Genomic DNA, 18,677 nt, shown 5'->3' on the forward strand with positions numbered 1-18,677 from the left:
GCGCGACACGCTGCGGCCTCGCTGCGGCCTGCTGCTGCTGCTCCTACAATAATAATGGCTGCGCATGGCTGCGTCGCTCGCCCACCTCTGTCACCTTCAGCTTCCTTTTCATCCATCTCCTCTCCTCTGACTTCTAATATTTACCTACTAGCTATCCTGCAAATACTTTTCTTCTTCGACCCTGCGCGCAACCACATTCGTTTGTTTCCCTTTCGCGCCCTTCATCTATCCTGTATTTGACGGTTCGTCTTCTGGTCGTGCTCCTTGTTCGTCCCGTCTATCCATATCGCGTTCTTAATAGCTGCTACCTTCTACTAAACCTACCCGAATATGGCTTCGCGTCGCCCATCTTTCGTCGAGTCCACGACCAATGGCTTCCACCAGCTGGCTCCACCGATATCAGTCAAGCTTATCGTCCTTTCCCTGTGTTGGTACTGGTCGTCTGCAGTATCGAACACACTCACAAAATCCATTCTCAACGCGTTCCCCTATCCCGTGACTCTCACCTTGCTGCAGTTCGCGTTCGTTGTCTTCTGGGCACTCACCATCTCCTCCTTGACCTGGAGTAAATTCCCCGGCGTAGATCGCCTTGTTCCGCAAGCCCACACCGGTATCACTCGTCCAACGAAGCAAATCGTCCTGACCGTGGCTCCTATGGCCGTCTTTCAGCTCTCTGGCCATATTTTCTCCCACATTGCCACCAGCAGAATCCCCGTCACCGTTGTTCACACCATCAAGGGTCTATCTCCGCTCTTCACCGTCATCGCGTACCGATTCCTGTTCGGCGTGCACTACTCCATCTACACCTACATCTCCCTCATCCCTCTCACGCTCGGTGTCATGCTCGCATGCTCCTTCGAGTTCCACGGCCATCTTCTTGGAGTTCTCAGCGCGCTGTTTGCCGCCATCATTTTTGTTTCTCAAAACATGTTTTCGAAGAAGCTTCTCACCAACTCGCCGACATCGGACATGGAACCCAAGAAGAAGCTCGACAAGATCAATCTTTTATGTTACTGCTCCGGATTGGCCTTCATCTTCACCTCCCCTCTGTGGTTCTACTATGAGGGCGCGGGCTTATTGAGAGAGTATATCGCGACTGGCACGCTACCGATTCTGGCCGAAGACATCGAGAAAGCTATGCCGATCCGCACTCTGATGATCCTCTTCTTTCTGAATGGTACCGTCCACTTTGGCCAGAACTTCCTGGCTTTCCAGATCCTGGGGCTTGTTTCGCCTGTTACGTACTCCATCGCGAGTTTGTTCAAGCGCGTATTTGTCATTATTGTTGCTATCATCTGGTTTGGTCAGGAACTCACCGGTCTGCAAAACTGGGGAATTGCATTGACGTATGCATCCGTTTAATCTAATGTTTTGCGTACAAGTATGCTAACTTGTGCAGATTTGTTGGTTTATACATGTATGACCGCGCTGGCGATGCCTCACGGACAGAGCGCGCGATGCTCAATAAGCAGCAGGGTTCGTCCCGGATATTACCAATGCACAACACTGATGTCAAGCAAGATATCATTGAAATCACCTATAGCAAAATCGGCAGCACGACCTCGAGCGCAAATCACAGCGCGCGGAACAGCAACGAGGCGTATCGTCATTCCGAGGTCAACATCCGGGACGACCTTACTGAGAAGCATTTACTGCATGGGCATTCGTTGCATCTGAATAATAACATCAACTCGACTATACTAGTGGCCTAGTCTCATCGTAGAGGTTACAACGGTTTGAGTTATATTGGTTATGATGTTAATGAGTGCTTGAATTTTGAGTACATAGATGATATGGGTCAGCATGTTGGTTCTCGTAAATGGTTTGCATAGGTGTTCTTTTATAATAACATTTATATACATATTTTGTATGTTTCTACTTTGTTTTAATGGGTGTCGTCATGAGTATAAGTTAACAGAAGCTATCACTGGGATGGGTTTGAATTAACATGGGATTTGGGTTTATGTCAGTTGTCGAAGCAACATCTTTTATATTTATTTTTTGTGGCGGTTGGATATCTATTATAATTTTAGTCTGGTGGTCTCTGCTTAATGATGGTGGTGATAATATTTTTTGTCATTTGTTGCAAAATTGGCACATGGCGTTGATTTGTTTTCTTGTATTTTTAGTTCATTGTTAATACGATTTACCGGTTATCATTAACTGTGCTAAGATGTATTTATTTGTCTCTACGTATTTATGATTGTCGGATCTATCCCTTCACTGGATGTCTTTCACTGAATGGGTTACTGCATGATCACTTGCTCCCTCTCGACTTCATTCGATGCCACCTCAGACTTCCCACGAGTCGACAGGACGACCGCCTCCTTGTTCGCACAACAACAGCGAATGGTGTGGGACCTGCAATGACCGCTCTGCTTTCCTACTCACATTCGCACTGTACTTTCTTGCCACTACGACTGGTTTAGAAACTATTATCATGGCTGTCAAACTGTTTCCTTCTGAACGTGTTTCTTCCGCAGGTAACTTTGTTCGAGAATGAATATCAATGTCAGCGTGCTAGGGCCGGGGAGGAGACAAATAGCCGGAAAAGTTCGGGATTATCTGGATTCGAGTTCGAATCGCCCAACGAACTCATTGGACAATTCTATGATCTGATCTTCGTTTGAGGATGGAGTAACCGCCAGTATGGCCAATTTGCAGTCTTCTGATCTTGCTTGCTCTACCGCATTTAACCTAAGTTCGACCTGCCCAAAAAAACAGAGACGAGCGCAGTTCCTGAATTAAAAATGTAGTTAATTTGAGAGCATATATTTTGCGCGGTAAACTCTAGCTGAACTTAACTTTTTCCCCTGAAATGGTCGCGACGCCTGGCTACAACTGCCGATGCTGGCAACGTCAACAAACATTTACACACCGTTCTTGCACCGACCTGCCTGCGACAACGCCCGTGTCTGGCACGACTTGAGTCTTTGGCAAGCACTTTCCCGACTCCGTCGCAATGCCGGATCGAGAACTCGTGTCCTCGCCGCCTACCTCGCCAAAGCAACACGCGTTATCGACTGCTCGAAACGAAGATGTCTTGGCAGTCGGCGACGTTGGCAGCAGCCAGGACTCTGTCATTCCTGTGCCTGGCACTGCGCGTGCAGACGTCGATTTCTACGCGTCAAGGCTACAGGACAGTATTATCCGCGAACGAAAGACGTTTGACCAGTGTACGTATTGCCCGCATGAAGTTACGGAGTCGGACGAATAGTGAAACTGATTATATTCGGCAGTCCAGGACATATGGAGGCAGCAGAAACAAGGGTTTGAGAATGAAGTTCAATACTGGCGTAAACTAGCTGAGGAGAAGATGAAGGTGAGTGACTTTTTTTAACAATTTGGGTCTGGCAGTGCAGTCAAACGGTGTTAAACTCTGTAGCCTCAGCCTCCATCAAGTTCGTTAGCAATGTTGTCTGACCCTCGGACTTCAGACGAAGCGGAGCATGATCGGCAATTAATCACGTCGCTTCGTCAAGAACTCGCGCAATGTAAGTCCGCGCTAGCGAAAGCGGCCGTCAATAGCCGATCGAGTATCCATCACGATGACGACGACAACCACAACGACAATCACAAGGACGACGTGGCGTCGGAGCAAAACGTGTTGCGGGTACAATTAGCGGCCATGCATACGCAAATGACAATGCTGCGACAGCAAATGGTCGACGCGCAGTGCAAAGTCGCGGAACTCGAGAAACTGGTTGCCGCGAAAGAGGCGGAGAGAATTAAGGCTGCAAATGCGTTTAATATTGCCAAAGCGAAACGGCAGGGTGATTTGGAAGTTATTAAGAAGTGGAAGGGGGAACTACAGCGACGGGATTTGTATCAGAGCCATCAGCAACGGACGATAAATTCTCTTAAAGCGCAGATTAAACGGTTGCTGAAAGGACAGCGCGGAAATGGCGGTGGTGATATAAACATCGACTGTCACGGGAACCAGGAGGTCGAGGTTGCTATTAAGGAAGAGCCACATGATCAAGAGACATCTCTAGCATCACGGCCAACGAAGCAATTCAGTGTTTGGAGAGATCACGTCCGTTCACCGGCTGAGCCAAATCACGGCAGGTCCATGTCATGGAACCATGCTACAGCAGAACATGTCGGCCCAGTCAAGGTCAAAGTTGAGAAGATGGACTTCGCCGGCGAATCGACCGTGTTACATGCGGACAAAGAGAACGAGCCAAGACAGCCAGCGCCAGAACGAATTCCTCGCAACGTGTCCGCACTTACAGAAGATGCAATGGACGACGATTATCTCGAACTCGAAGCTCAATCCCCCGAGAAAATGCAAGCCTACAACGCCTTACGCTCGTCACAACAGTCAAACTCGTCACAACGAACACCGCTACAGGACGCATCGCAGACACTCAATCATCTGCTAGCCGAACCACTGGTACCATTACCATCCCTTGACTCAAGTGTCCTGGCCGCACGCGTTAGAGCCGCAAAATCTCTTTCGACGTCTTCCACAACGTCGACACCAACAGCCACGCTATTACCAAAATCAAGCGGAAAGCGTCCACGCTCGCAGTCGCCCGGGAAAAGCACCAGCACTTCTATTACAGACAAGAGTTCATGCACAGCCCACAAATCGCGTGTGCGAGTACTCAGTTCAGAAACAGCGGCTACGTCTTCTCCGTCAGTACGGCTTGTACCACGAACGCCACTCATCAGCGACGACGTTGCTCGTGAGAATAAGGGCCGAGACAGATATAGCTCGTCCATGCGGAAGCCGTGAGTCCCATTTGTCCCTCATTGTGCTAGTCTGGATGTCTAATAGTTGTGTAGTCCTGGTGAACGCGAATGGACGCTCGAAGATTTCGTCATAAACCCGAATTACAACCACAACCTCGACTACGCATACCACGACGTAGTCCGCGGCCGCGAGCGTAACTGTATCCATGGGACAGATTGCCGCGACTGCCAGGCATTTTACAAGTTAGTCGGGCCTGTGACACCGCTTCCAAGCGGTCCGAAATGGAACGACAATTCACCCGCGACGCCGTCGAGAGCGGAGAAGGGCACGCCTAGTGGGGACGATGCAGTGCAGAAAATGATCGCGACTGCATCCCGGCATAGAACGCTTTGGGAGCGGCCGCCGTCACCTGTCGGATTTTGGAGGTCGGAGTTTCCGAGTACACAAGAGGAGATAGAGGAGAAGCAGGAGGCCCGACGACGGTATCAGAAGAAAGTTCAGGAGCGGTACGAGGAGGCGTTGAAGAACGGAAAGTATTTGTTTAAGGAGAGGGCGTTTCGTTCCTTAGAGGCTCCGCAGATGTAGTTTGAACGTAGAGTAGGCATATTTGGCGTCTATGTTTGAGTAAAATTGCATGTCATCCCCCCATATCTGAGTATTAAACTAGTTAAGCGAGAATAATATCCTATAAGAAAATCGTTGGATGGTATCGTCATAAAGGACAATACAGTCCAAAACCGCCACGTAAGCAATGAAATAGCAAAAAAGCAGACAACAACTGAATTAGTATATTGTTCATGAGTGACGTTACATTGAAAGACCTTCAGTACCTCTGTGCATTGTATATTGAAATCAAAACAATCCCCGCACAAATACCTTGAATCCTTCGATTCGTCTCTGTTTAACTTGGAAATATAAACGTTCCTTTTTTGAGATAATGAGAAATATATGCCCTCCAGTTCTTGCTTGCTTTAACAATTTCTTTACATATACACGTCAAAAAATCCAAACTCCTTGAGGTTTAAATTATCTATTTGTTTCCGGCGATTACCTCCGACAATGGTGGGCGATGGTACTTCTCGTCTATCTCTCTTGGTAGATCTTGCAGACTCTCAGCATATTTGTCCCAAACCTTGCGAGATTCCTCATATTCTCGGGACATAGTCAAAGGTGCGTTGCCTCCTAGAAGAGCAGTGTTAGTTCTGAAAACTTGAAGTCGGAACATAAATTTGTTGGTGACATACCGAATACTCTGGCTACACCAAAGATACCGACAGCAGCAGCGACACCGAGAATGGTGTAGCCAATGATCTTGTAGTTGTCACCGTCCTCGTGCATGGGCTTGCGGGGACCCCATGGGCCATAGGAAATGTAGTATGCTATACCAGACGATTAGTTCGAGTTCGCAAAATAAGTCTTTACTCAATTGTTCAATTCGTAGGCATGAACAGCAAATACAAAGTAAATGTTCCGATAACGCTCGCCGCCAAAATTTGTTTCGACGATATCCCAGAGTTCCCATAGCCCCATATTTTCGCGTCGAGCACGGAAATCCAATGCATTAACCTATCCATCTTCTGACACACCAACTTTGATGAAAAATATACCGATAAAAATGATTTGCTGAACACTTACAGGCACGCTTCTCGAGCTCGCTCAGCTCAGTCCAGGGCTTCTTCTGTCTCTCCCAGATCATTGTGGTAAGCTTAACCTGCTGCGAGACAGGGATGGCTTCCCAGCGCTTGGGCAGGTCGGCGATGAGTGGGGTCGCAATGGCGCGGTCGACAGAGTCGGAGACTTCGGCGGCAACTGCGGTGCTGTTGTGACGGACACAGGCACCGTAGGGCCGATAGACGGCCGGCATGACCGATCCGGGGGTGCGAATAATGGACGCTCGCAGCATGGCGTGTGAGTGGAGCGGGAATATACACAGAGCGAGTGGTTGAGTAGGGAGGGTGGTGTGGTAAATACCGGGGGAATGGTGGTGAAGGCAGCAAAGCGTTTGGATGAGAACCCGCAGGATCGCTCAAGATGTCAGTCGACACTCTCTCACTGAAAACTTTTGTGCCGGCCGTGGTACTCACCGACACTCACGTTTTTATGTGGCGAGAGTCGTACCCGTCCGCGCACCGCGCCCCGGAAAGAATAATAACTAACGTATCTGTCGCCCGACCTGCGCACTTGTGCTGCTTTGATCTTCGCCTCAGCTGATTGGCCCTACACCTCGAATAGTAACTACCTGCGCCTTGGGAACCTATTATTTACATCCACAGCGTGCCGTAACCTTCTGCCGTAGAATGACATTAGATTACTGTCGACAGCATTGCAGATTTGTAAACTCATGAAACTCATCAGGCTACGACGGATCATTGTAATCCTTCGTCAAAGGATTTTCAAATGATGATAGGTGCACAGACCACACAATATTACACAAGCAACAATTTACTTTTTATGACCAGTATCCCGAAAATTCCTACAAAATCATACAAACCCTCCGCATATCTAATGACCAATGCTCATAGCTGTGTGCTCTATGCTATCTTGGCAGTAAATGCAAGTTGCAATACATATGTAAGCGTGGCCGATTCGCTCCCAGACCGATGTTGATATCAATTTACCCACTTGCAATATATATCAAACCTTTGGAAGGCCCAGGCGGCCGCATTCTTATGCTCCAAACCAATTTCAACATCAATACATCCATTACTACTTCCGATTCATCTGATGCCGCATCTTAATCTTCGGACCAATATGTACGCCGTTCTGCTTGCTTTTACTAGTCGGACTCCTATTAGAGAAGTCCTGGGGTTGAAACGGATTCGATAGCGGCGCCATTTTCTTCCTCGCGATCCGCTTCGCGTGAGCCTGTGCAATTAGCTGCTTCTTCAGCATAATTTCCTTTCTATGATCATGACGATGATGGTGGGAATCCCGATGCTTGTGCGGCACTTGCTGCTGCAGCTGAGTCCACTGTTCGTCCTTGAACTTTGTCAGTTGCTCGTCGATCGTCGAGGTATCCGAGCTCTCTTCTTCGTCGCCTTTCACGTCTGATTCAGTAGCAGTAGTAGTAGAATTATTATTACTGTTCTGCTGCTCCATTTTAAACGCTTCACGGGAGACTACTTCTCCGAGATTATCATCAAATAACTTGACCATCGGCGTTGTTGGTTTCGGTGGCTCGTCCATTTCGGCCTTCCGTTGGCGCGCAGGCGCGAATTTCACGCCGATTTCCTCTATATTGGTCTCGCTCCCACCATCAGTTGCGTTCACATTTTCCTCCGCCCTAAGCTTTTTATGTTGTTGGACTGTGCCATTCGGTGACTTGCTCGCCGACGCGACAACACCATTCACAACACCGCCTGCAACGCGCGCATACACCAAAATATACGCCTCCTGCTTCATTGCGGTCTTCTCAGACACCCGGTCGACGATCTCGTCATTATAATTTGCCCAAGATCCGTCTGACTGCTTGCAAAATGCATAGTAATGCCCGCTAGACGTTCGCCGTCCCTGATGAATGATAATCCCCGCCAACTCATACCCCAGTTTCTCCCCTCGAGTAGAGTAAGCTGTGAGATCGAGATACTTCGGGTACTTTATAAAATCATGAATCTTCGACGTTCCTCGCAGCGTGAAATCGAACCTTTTAAGATGTAGCGTGAGGTAATCCGGCGAGACATAAATCAATGTGCGCTTCAGCGCGTCGACATGCGTTTTGCATCGCTCACATTTATACGCGTTGCCTTTAGCTTTACTCAGCATTTCGCCGGCAAAAAATTTCTTGAGCGCATCATCGACTGTGCCGCCGCCGCGACGAATGTCCAGTTGTATGTCGAGAGTCGGTTGGAAGGTATTGGATGGATAGTCGCATTTTTTGCAGCGGATTTGTTGGCGGAATCGGCCGCCGAAGATGCGGTGTATGACCGACGTTTCTTTGACGGATTCTTTGAGGTGTCTAGATTAATTAATACTACCACTATACACCACGCGGCAATCACAGAAGAAACGAGCACGTGAACGTACTTTGGAGCAACAGAGAGTTGCAGAGCGTCGATAAATTGTCGTAAAAACTCGTGCGCATCTTCCTGTCGATGATCACCGAACTTCGAGCTCGGTTGGACTGATTTCAGTTTTTTGAGAATGAAGCGGGGGTATATCGGTTTGCGTCTGCCACCGGAAACGTAGCATTCTTCCGCTAGTTTGGCAAACGTGCACATCATGCACGAATCGTTTCCCGTGCCTTTCAGTCGGTTAGCGCCATATTTGTCCCGAGGTATTGCGAGGTACGTACAATCCTTGCGGTGAACATGCAGCAGGTACTCAACCATCGCCGGTACATGAAGTAACACTTGCAGCACAGAATTCATGTAACATGTTACGCCGTTGTTGATAAACCCGGGCGTATTAGGATACCGCTGCGTCCAATGAAGAGGCAACCTATGCCTCGGGAACAACGCATCTCCAGGCTCACCAAATGAATCCCCAGATTCCGTCTCGGCACCGTCCTCGTCCTCGGCCGGCCGTTTCTTTGTCCCATTAACTTTAATGCCATTTGCTTTCAGGTCCCCTATGGCCATGTCGGCATGCCCATCACTACCCGGCTTAAGCACCACGAAATTCGGCGGTGGGACAGTGAGCATATTGTCCTCAGCCTGAGTCGCGAGTCGGAACTTGAGCGGCTGCGCAAGACACTCTTTCGCCGTTGTCCTTCCAATACGGTTCGTGATCGCTGTGAGCGTGACCGGTGCCATTCGCTTCTGCCACGACCGTCACCGTGAGAATAAATGAATCTGAGATGCAGAGACGCGTCTTACTAGTAACTGCTCGGGATATGCAGTCTCGTGCCTCGTAAAGTCGTAAACACACGCGATGCTTCGCGTCGCGCAAAGTATAGTTGCCTCACTTGGGTTCTTTATTATCAAACCACCATGCCCAATATATTCACCCAGATCTCCGCGGCGACTTCTTCGCCCTGTTGTCAAACTGATGTCCGTGTATATTGCGGTCACAATAAGTGCGAAAGATCCGTTATTGATCGATTGTCCCTCAGATGCAAAGACGTAGAGAGACCAGATTTTTTTCATTGGGAGTTGCGCTAAACTGAACGCCGAGTGCCGGCGGCGTGATCCCCCGATACGTGTAAGCGCAAGGGTATGGTGGTTTCTCGCGCAGATTAATGTACACATAACATTTCCTATTAATACTCCACTACAATTCTTATAAAATTTTTATTTACATACTATGTACAACCTAAAAATCATATATTCCTTGATAATATACAAATGAAGACCCGCGAAGTCGTGGTTACTCAACTAAATGCGAGTACTCTGGAATGTCCTTTAGCCGCTGAGTCATAAATTTCTCCAATTTATTCGCGTTCTAAAACCGTTAGAAATACAATGCCTCCCCGGAAATAGGCTGCGGAGGTCGTACCTTGTAGTATGTTGTGGTCTCATTGTTGTATTGTCGGCAATTATTAAAAATGAGTCGCGCGTCATAGACAAAATCCTCCATTGACTGATACGCATCTGACTCTAGCCGTTGCTCCATAGTGGACAAATCTAGTCCGTTAGCTATATCCACTCATAAATAAAAGAAAGTACAATACCCATTGGCTCTTTAATAATTTGATAATAATCGTTAACTTCATCCTTGTTAACTGGCTGCGCGAAGGGCCACGCAGAAGGATGATTCATCATCTCATTTAGCAAATGCTGCATAACAGCAAAATGCGGTCCGCGCTTCGGGCGCCGTGCAAGCTCGTCCATCTCAGGCGTCCAGCCAGCTTCTTGGAGCCCCGGAATCATCAGCGGATCAAACTGAGTGCCTTCGAGGTGAAACTCCTCGATACCGGGTCTGATGACGTGCGATTTTGAAATTTGTTTGATTTTTGACATAATGGCTGCTTTTTGGCGGAGGAGGAGATAGCTGGCCTCTAAGTACCTGATGCGCGGGATCATGCTGCATTGCATGAGAGTGCCACCTTCGTAGTCCTTGATGTAGCCCATCCAGATAGATTTGTCGAGCGAGATCTCTTTCGTGAATCCTTGTTTCTTGAAATAGCCGATGGCGTAGTTATCAGCGTATGTGAGGAAGTACATGATCGGCGATGTGTTCTTCACGTAGTCTTTTAGATGGTTCATCAAATGTGCACCGTAGCCCTGTAGATTATTAGCGTGGCCTGAACTTATGCAACTAGCTGAGTTAGCATACTTTAACTTGCTCCGAAGATGCAATAGCGCAAAAGACAATTTCAGCGAATTTCCGCGAGGCAAACGGCCGATACGTGATCCCGCCGACTACAGTCAAAGGTTTCTTAACGATTGCCATTGACAAGTGACTCCTGTCATAGACCAATCTCGCGATATATTCTCTCGGCATTTTCGGTAATTGTTTCTGGAAAATATTCTTCAATCCAGTCAGAATCATCAGGTTTTCGCGCGAGTTATCATTATTAACGACACGAAATTCGATAATACCGTCCCGCTCTTCGATAACCGCGGGCCGGACTTTATCCTCATATAACACGCCGTCATAGACGAATGACGATGAAGTATACCGCACTGTCGCGCCATCTTCGTCGTCTATGCCGTCCTCCTTATCCTCCTTGCTATCTTCATCTTTCACGCCATCCTCCTCCTTCTCGCTATCATGATACGACTCGTCTTTGGGATCTTCTTCGTCGTCGTCTTCGTCGTCGTCGTCATTGTCGTCGTCAACAACAGCAGAATCGTCCCCTGCAGTGTCGGCGCGAGCGATGATATTGTCGGACGCAGATTTAATGCGTTTAGCGAGGGGCTCGTCGTCTGATTCCACGCTGGTCCCTTTGCGTTTTGAATCTGGATCTTCTGTAAGGCTTTAGTAAGTGAGGTCGCAGTGTGCGCATTTAGTTCATGGGGATGTTAGATACCTGAACTCTCGCGGTCCATATTGTTGCCTGGAGGAACCGCCCGTTCCAAATTGCAGCACTTCAAAACACGCCGTACCCCACTACTGTATAACTCTATTGTACGACAGATCTAAGAATTGTGAAGTGTGCCGCTTTAGTGACTTCGCAAAGATTTTTGGCGCACCATAATAATGCGTGTACATGGACAATAAAGACGCGGGATGAGCTTCAAATTCAGATATGTGGCGCAGCTGCGCCACACCAACTGGCCGAGCCTCGCTTCTCGAGTTTACGTGGCATCGAGCGAGCGATTATCTGACTGCAAAACATCTCGTCATTGATCCTAATATATTACTGACAATTATACCATGGCTTCACAAGTCGCAGTATGTATATAATCAAATTTGTCCCTATAAGTTATGTTTGGTAAAGAGGAACCGGTGAAACTAAAGGGATCCTTGCAGAAACAATGGAGTCTGGCTCCAGCATACGTGCCTTCGGTTTCGATTCAGATGCAGCCGTTTGTTGCTACTCTTCTTCTTGTAGTCGGTATGTAGTTGCGGAATCGGAATTACATGAATTGTTTGGGATCAGGGCTGACGACATAGGATTCCTCTTAACCGCGCTGTTTAGTATTACCGGTATGTTTGGCTTTTATCGTCATCTCCAACGAAAAAAACTAACAATTCGGAACAGATAAGAAAGGAATATTTGGTTTAGGCAAGCAAATAGCGATCGCCATCCCTGCTTCTGTATCGCTCGGGTACGTTGTATTTGCAGTATTCGCGATACTTTGTATATACTGACGAAGGGAGGTAGATTTGGATTTGTGTATTTACTATGCGCGGTTGGCGTCTATATTTAGATAGATTAGAATCGATCGGATCAGATCTGGTAGTGCGTGGGCATGTACGATAGTGAGACTCAAATGGGCCGCAAATGGAATTAACACTTAATCATTGCTCACTACTGGCTTGAAACAAAATTGCATTATAAGAGGCAATGCGGGTTTCGGTTTCGGTTTGTAAAACCAAGACAAAGTCGGCAAGTGACTGCAATGTATGGAGAAACCGACGTAGGCAAGGAGGCGATGTGATCTTAAGCATACTCCTACTGACATAGCATTTCGCAAAGGAAACACTTCTGTGAATACATGTGTGATGGGACAGTCTTATATATAAAGCAGGGATGTGACTGACCAGCTATGATGGAAAAGTAGTCCTCGTGCAGCAATATGCTGTGGGTCTAAATTCACTACATTATATTTACAGGATTGGAGGATCTAAGGAGAGATTTGGATATCGTGTGTTGCTCCTCTTACACATTTGGCAAGTGACCGACTACCCAAGGCAATTTGGGCTCCCGCTGAGTAACGGATGCTTCGGCATTGAGAGTGTAATTATTGCAACGATAAGTTAAACCAACACAGCACGGAGCGCGGCTAAACGATGAGAGCCAACCATCCAAAACACCACAGTATTATTGGCTGCGCGCACAGTTATCTTATGAACAATAAACTTTTGTTCGCGGTCTGTTATGGGTGAGCTGCGAGGTTGGGATATCCCCGTTCGAGGCGTTCGGAGATTGAATGCAAGATCCGGGCCAGATGTGGGGGAAACTTGTACTAAAGATAAGCGAACTGCACTAACCGAGCAATCGGAGGATGTATCCTAGATAGAAATCATAAAATGCCGACGTCACTGTCTCCTGTCTGGCACTTTGCATTTATAGTCTGCGAGTCAATTGTAGCCGGCCGGCCGCCGCGCTTGTGTTCGCAGTGCCTCTTCGAGCGCCAGATTAACTGAGAGCAGGCGCACTAGAGCGAGCGGCATAGCAGGTTACGATTCATCCTGTCATTTGGCTGCAGCCTCCGTGCAGCATATAATAATGGAGAGCGAAACGGTCGACAGGCCAAAAAAACCCACACAATTGCGACTCATCATGTTTGGTGCATCATGCATGGCGGGTCCGCCGACGCAGGGTTTTAGTGCTTTAAGGGATAAGTCGCAGGCTGAGAGTCGCATAAAGTCGCATGAGTCGCGCAGAGTCGCGCAGATTCGCAGGTTGCAGCAACGGCGGGAGCTGTGTTTGTACGACCGCGCACAGGCTTCCTCCCAAAGCATCGCGCAACCACCCACTGCTGTCCACTTTCTCTCCTTTCTCCTACTCCTATTGCCTGCTGCTTTTGCTTCTCTTGTAGCGTGCCATTGTTTCCTCTAGCTCAATCAAATTTTCATCAACGGCAAATCTGTGCCCACGAAGGTCAGTGTGAGTCGACTTCGTTCTGGTGCACCCCGCTTCAGTCACCCGCAACTTCCTCCAGCATGCGTTGGCACCTCAACTCAGCCATGCGGCGAAGTCTGATTCTAGTCATAGTCGTCGTCGGCATAGTCTCCTTCTTCGCCAGTCGACGTGTAAGTTGTTGTTTTTTATCCATTGCTTCAATATTTGTCTCTGGAGTCCAACGGCTCCAACAGCGAAATATTCATCACACCCGCCAAAGCAATGTCTCGTTGCTGTCGGCTGCAGTCCCGTCGACTGTGTCTACAATGTGCGTCCTCGTACCGATTCTGCTTCGGAAGCACCCATGTGCATGTAGGTATCCAGGATCGACGGCAATCGCTCGAGAGTTGTCATAGCCCATGCAGTCACAGTCGGATCGACAACGGGCACCAGGACTCCGAGACTCCATTGTTTCCATATACTTCGGCTATTGCCTGCTGGTCATTCGGTGGAGAGCTTTGCTAACAGATTATAGCAACCCGCAAGAACAGTAGCCGTTGTAGTCGAAACGCCTGCAACCGCCGCCAGTCTCGCATTCAACGGTCTCGGAGGAACCATAGCTAAAGAAGACGGCACAATTCTGTCGACTCCAGCTCCGACGGCACCCCACAAGCGGGCAGTGCACTTTATCTTGCCTACAACCAGTATGAACAATCTCGTCTGCAAATCTCTCTTCTCGGCCATGCTAAACGGGTATCCGCCTCCGGCTCTGCTCAATTTCAACTCCGTCTTCAGAGACGCTGAAGAGGCGCGATTTATGAAGATCGCGGCTATCCACAAGTACCTGTCACTCAAGGTCCACGACGAAGATCTCGTTATCATCACAGACTCGTACGACACTTGGTTCCAGCTCCCATTCAAGAAAGTTATTTCGCGATACTACTCGCTGCAGGAACGTGATCGGCTCGCACACTTAGCGATGTACTCGAAGAAAGTAAAAGAAGGCAACAAAAGGGGCAAGTCCTCGCATTCGACGGGAATCATCGTCTCGTCTTCCAACGCCGCTGCCGGCGACAAGATCGATCCTGCTGTCACGGCCGCGGACATGGCCGCGGCCTCTGGCGACAACGTCATTGAAAGCGACTTCCCTGTCGAAGAAGGTGTCGACATTCCACCCTACGCCGAGCACGTCGTTTTTGGCGCTGACAAAATCTGCTGGCCGAATCCGAAAGACTCGCCGGCATGCATGAACATTCCCGAGTCTACCTTGCCGAAAGACATTTACGGAAATGAAACTGATAAGGATGGTTACGAGTTCAAGATTCGTCCGCGATGGCTGAATTCTGGAAACATCATTGGCCCGGCCAAGGTTATGAAGGAGATTTACATGCGCGCATTTGATATTCAGCAACGCTCCCCAATACGCTTCTCTGACCAGGTAATTTTGGCAGACATATTTGGAAAGCGGGATTTACCGATTCGAATCGATTACGAATCGTACTTATTCCAGACCATGACACATTCTCACGCCGACATGCTCTTTTTATACGAAGACCAAGTCGAAGAAGGCGATGATCCTAACGCCGACATCATCGATCCTATCACTGGCGTTTCGTCCGCCACAGGCGCCAGGGGAAACGCCAACAGCGGTGAGCGGATCGACGAGTTTGAAGACAAACATCTTGTGGACGCGGCATTTTACACAAACACAAGTCGACGGCAGTCAGACAAGTACCTCGCGTGGAACCGTGTATCCGGGAACTTGCCAGCGGTCCTACACTTCAATGGGCCCAAACTCCCGCTCGAGACGTGGTGGGGCAACATGTGGTGGGTGCATGACCAGTCGCCCGTGCATCGGCTCCAACGACTCAAGCATGTACGCCGGACGGGAGGCGCGTTCGTGGATGACGATGGTAAGCAATTTAAGTCGTATAAGGAGATTTGCGGCAAGTTCGACATCTTCGAGTACACCCCGTCGCCCTTCGAACGCGGCCGTGTCCCTGAGGGAAGCGGCGTTAGTCTCGACCCGGAACCCTTTTTACTCGGCATGGATCCACGTAAGACGCCATCAGACGTACTTCAATCCTTGTTGGAACCGGCTGGAGCGCAACCCGATGAGGCGACGGAGACGATGAGCAAAAGGCCCGGCAGACGACGCCTCTCGCGTAATTAAGTCGACACTGACCTCAACATATCATTTTAATCTAGTTTAATTTACCTTGGGATTTTATGGCATCTTTCATTCTTGAGTTGATTGTTTATTCTGGTGTTGCGTGCTACTATTATCCGCGAGATTCCTGTGGAACACACTCAAACTTGCAGGTATTGTTTCTTGTCTTATTATTTGCTTAATCTGCTTGGTCGCTATACACACTACCTGGTTTTATTATTTCTTCATTTTTTTATGTCACCATTTATTTGTGCCATGCAGCGTTGTGATATATTGGAGTTTCGAACATTTTCATTTGTATATTTGCATCTTCGTGATTTCGACATTGTCATTGTATAGCTGGGTCTGTTAGAGGTTTCCTAGGTTTCCTTTTAATATTCGTACCCTCATTCATTCCTACTGTATCGGATGTCACATATTTCGTCGCTATGGTATTACAGGATGGTTTCATTTGTTATCTTCTTGTTGTAGGCCCTGATTTGTATTGTACATTGCATGATTAATGCTTTCGGCATTCCTATGCTCAAAAGTTATATTAAACCATTAACACAAAACCTCCCGTCAAAAAAATTAACGTTGACACTGGGAGCGATTACCTTAATCCCACACGTTAGAAAAAACATCGTCCTCGCTCTTTTTTGAAGTAGCAGCAGGCCTAGTGGTGTTTTCCGTCCCGGCACTTCCGAACCCATCAAACAAATCAACCGGATTCGCAAACGATGGATTCGCATAACTCGACAACGAAGCGAACGCGTCGACTGGGGCGGAGGACGCGGTGGTCGATGTTGCAGATGGCCCGAATGCCGCGGAACTGAATGCCGCGGAACTGAACGACCCGAATTCGTTGTCGAGGTCCGCATCAAGTGTCACAATCGGGCGCGTCGATGACGATGATGGAGTCGGCAGAGTCATGGACGACAGTGTTGCGGTCGACGGCGTCGACCATGCGTTTGGTGTTACCAAGCTTGCGAAGGGGTCGGCAGCGGGAGTAGACACGGACGCGGATGGAGTTGTTGTCGCTGCTGTAGTCGACGAGGGCGTTGCCGAGATCGACAAATCGCCAAGCGAATGTGTAAGATTGTTCCCGCTCGTATTTCCGAATACATCGAACGAATTATTTGTCGTCGCCTGCGGCTGCTTCGGTTCTGCTGTCGCAGAAGGACTAGCAAAGCCATCACTGAAACCTTGGGGCAAAACTGGCTGCGGCCGCGGCTGCGAATAAAGCGACAAAATCGAACTCTTCAAGTCCGGCCTTAAATTCGCCGTCTGCGACGGACCAGCTGGAATCACCTTTGCACTGCCGTTCGACGTCGCACTCGGTGCAGTGAACCCCAGATTCAGCAGGTCGTCTGACGGCTTTGACACCGGCTGGGGTTCTGATTTTAGTCTAATTGTCGAGCTGCCCTTGACGCTCGCTGTGTGCTGTGTGTTATTATTTGCGGAATGGGCCCGGGCCGGCGGCGCGGACGCCGGACGCTCCGTCACAGAGCCAATCAGTTCTGGTGTCTTTTTGTACGATTCGGACGAGATCGCGGATGGTGAATTTGCGTATTTCTTTGTCGTCGAAACTGTGCTTGTTCTCGTATGCGTCGTGCGTTCAGGTGCAGGATCGTCACGTTCGGTGTCGGATATTGAATCTGGGTCAGGCACCGGGCCTGGCGCGCACCATCGTTTCAACTCGTATTTCGTGCGGATGAAGTTCTCCATTTTGCTACTGACCGTTAACATCAATTGCTTAATACCAACCACTGACACAATTGGGTCATACGTATCTAACGGTTGATGGCCTTTTTCTAGTGTCGCTTCCCAGTACCTGTCGTGTGTCAGTACCACCGCAACACAACGTTATAATTAAACGCACTTATTCGCCTTCGCGTTGCCCCATCGCACCATGTTCTGCAATTGCTCATTTGTCCAAGAATCAAGGTCAATCGATTTCACTGCCTATAATTAACACCACGCCTCAACCATATCTAACAACTGATGTACACACCTCGACTTATGTGTGTCCCCATGCTGCGATGAATTCCCGAACATCTGTGCAACTCCATTAACACCCTTCAAACCTCACCATTTGCACATACCACAACAAATTACTAACCGAATACATATAAACACACCAATGTTCCAGCTCGCCCACCGCGGATATGCGTTCTTCTTGCAATCACTACAGAACTTGTTCCCGGGCTCTTTGAGCAGCGCTTTCAATATCGATTGGTTCCGCTCGAACGCGGCCTTTTCTTGTTTCCTCGTTGCCATTGGATCCAGATCCGGGGCTTTTGGAGTTCGTGTCGTAGACAAGGAGATGCTGGCTGGCCGCACTCTGGGCCGGAAGTCGTGTGTCTGGGAGTTGGATTTATGAATGTGGCTGCAACTACTTGCGCTGCATCGAAGCTATGGTCTCCTCGGGGATAAACCGAACCTAACCCTGCAATCCATTGTTTGTGGGCTGGGGTGTTCTCTCTCGGGCAGATGACGATTAACCCTATCTATCACACATTGGAGGTGTCATTCATACTTAACTTAGATGTGCGTAATTTATTTTATCTCTGGTAGAAAACGCTATGGCAAAAGTCTATTTCAACTGGACGAGATTTAACATTTACGCCATTTATCTTTTTATTCAGGGCCTGTATAAAGATATTGGGGGACATCCGATGCGACTAAAAAACTCTCACACAGTGCTAGTCGTAACG

The 18,677-nt window shown here is 48.5% G+C and overlaps 8 protein-coding genes across 8 annotated transcripts; 4 read left to right on the top strand and 4 right to left on the bottom strand.

Annotated features, from left to right (window-relative positions):
• The first annotated feature begins 99 nt into the window (after positions 1-99).
• V1508DRAFT_417373 (triose-phosphate transporter family-domain-containing protein) lies at positions 100-2,178 on the top strand. Its single transcript, XM_066940336.1, has 2 exons — positions 100-1,346; positions 1,400-2,178. The coding sequence occupies exons 1-2, from the start codon at positions 331-333 to the stop codon at positions 1,710-1,712; spliced, it is 1,329 nt and encodes a 442-aa protein (XP_066795848.1). The 5' UTR covers positions 100-330; the 3' UTR covers positions 1,713-2,178.
• Positions 2,179-2,875: 697 nt separating this feature from the next.
• On the top strand, positions 2,876-5,383 carry V1508DRAFT_370610 (uncharacterized protein). Its single transcript, XM_066937468.1, has 4 exons — positions 2,876-3,176; positions 3,240-3,322; positions 3,386-4,737; positions 4,792-5,383. Exons 1-4 carry the CDS (start codon positions 2,963-2,965, stop codon positions 5,282-5,284), a joined length of 2,142 nt encoding a protein of 713 aa, XP_066795849.1. The 5' UTR covers positions 2,876-2,962; the 3' UTR covers positions 5,285-5,383.
• V1508DRAFT_417382 (cytochrome c oxidase subunit IV-domain-containing protein) lies at positions 5,301-6,741 on the bottom strand. The gene is made up of 3 exons (XM_066940337.1): positions 6,335-6,741; positions 5,944-6,078; positions 5,301-5,881 (listed from the first exon to the last, which is right to left on the bottom strand). Exons 1-3 carry the CDS (start codon positions 6,600-6,602, stop codon positions 5,730-5,732), a joined length of 555 nt encoding a protein of 184 aa, XP_066795850.1. The 5' UTR covers positions 6,603-6,741; the 3' UTR covers positions 5,301-5,729.
• A 353-nt stretch (positions 6,742-7,094) lies between these two features.
• Positions 7,095-9,752, bottom strand: V1508DRAFT_417388 (uncharacterized protein). The gene is made up of 4 exons (XM_066940338.1): positions 9,514-9,752; positions 8,991-9,456; positions 8,723-8,939; positions 7,095-8,654 (listed from the first exon to the last, which is right to left on the bottom strand). Exons 2-4 carry the CDS (start codon positions 9,448-9,450, stop codon positions 7,406-7,408), a joined length of 1,926 nt encoding a protein of 641 aa, XP_066795851.1. The 5' UTR covers positions 9,451-9,456; positions 9,514-9,752; the 3' UTR covers positions 7,095-7,405.
• A 152-nt stretch (positions 9,753-9,904) lies between these two features.
• Positions 9,905-11,784, bottom strand: V1508DRAFT_439432 (uncharacterized protein). The gene is made up of 5 exons (XM_066942214.1): positions 11,610-11,784; positions 10,913-11,547; positions 10,308-10,860; positions 10,133-10,260; positions 9,905-10,078 (listed from the first exon to the last, which is right to left on the bottom strand). Exons 1-5 carry the CDS (start codon positions 11,626-11,628, stop codon positions 10,004-10,006), a joined length of 1,410 nt encoding a protein of 469 aa, XP_066795852.1. The 5' UTR covers positions 11,629-11,784; the 3' UTR covers positions 9,905-10,003.
• A 223-nt stretch (positions 11,785-12,007) lies between these two features.
• On the top strand, positions 12,008-12,453 carry V1508DRAFT_397473 (uncharacterized protein; the record flags this gene model as incomplete). The annotated part of the gene is made up of 4 exons (XM_066938150.1): positions 12,008-12,137; positions 12,197-12,229; positions 12,285-12,351; positions 12,408-12,453. 4 exons carry the CDS (start codon positions 12,008-12,010, stop codon positions 12,451-12,453), a joined length of 276 nt encoding a protein of 91 aa, XP_066795853.1.
• A 1,359-nt stretch (positions 12,454-13,812) lies between these two features.
• On the top strand, positions 13,813-16,281 carry V1508DRAFT_126634 (uncharacterized protein). Its single transcript, XM_066935942.1, has 2 exons — positions 13,813-14,002; positions 14,347-16,281. Exons 1-2 carry the CDS (start codon positions 13,913-13,915, stop codon positions 15,982-15,984), a joined length of 1,728 nt encoding a protein of 575 aa, XP_066795854.1. The 5' UTR covers positions 13,813-13,912; the 3' UTR covers positions 15,985-16,281.
• A 297-nt stretch (positions 16,282-16,578) lies between these two features.
• On the bottom strand, positions 16,579-18,420 carry V1508DRAFT_404317 (uncharacterized protein; the record flags this gene model as incomplete). The annotated part of the gene is made up of 6 exons (XM_066938616.1): positions 16,579-17,692; positions 17,750-17,794; positions 17,843-17,921; positions 17,975-18,039; positions 18,083-18,375; positions 18,409-18,420. 6 exons carry the CDS (start codon positions 18,418-18,420, stop codon positions 16,579-16,581), a joined length of 1,608 nt encoding a protein of 535 aa, XP_066795855.1.
• Between the last annotated feature and the right edge of the window lie 257 nt (positions 18,421-18,677).

Source organism: Lipomyces doorenjongii (assembly GCF_038497915.1).
Source record: "Lipomyces doorenjongii strain NRRL Y-27504 unplaced genomic scaffold V1508scaffold_24, whole genome shotgun sequence".
NCBI lineage: Eukaryota > Fungi > Ascomycota > Lipomycetes > Lipomycetales > Lipomycetaceae > Lipomyces > Lipomyces doorenjongii.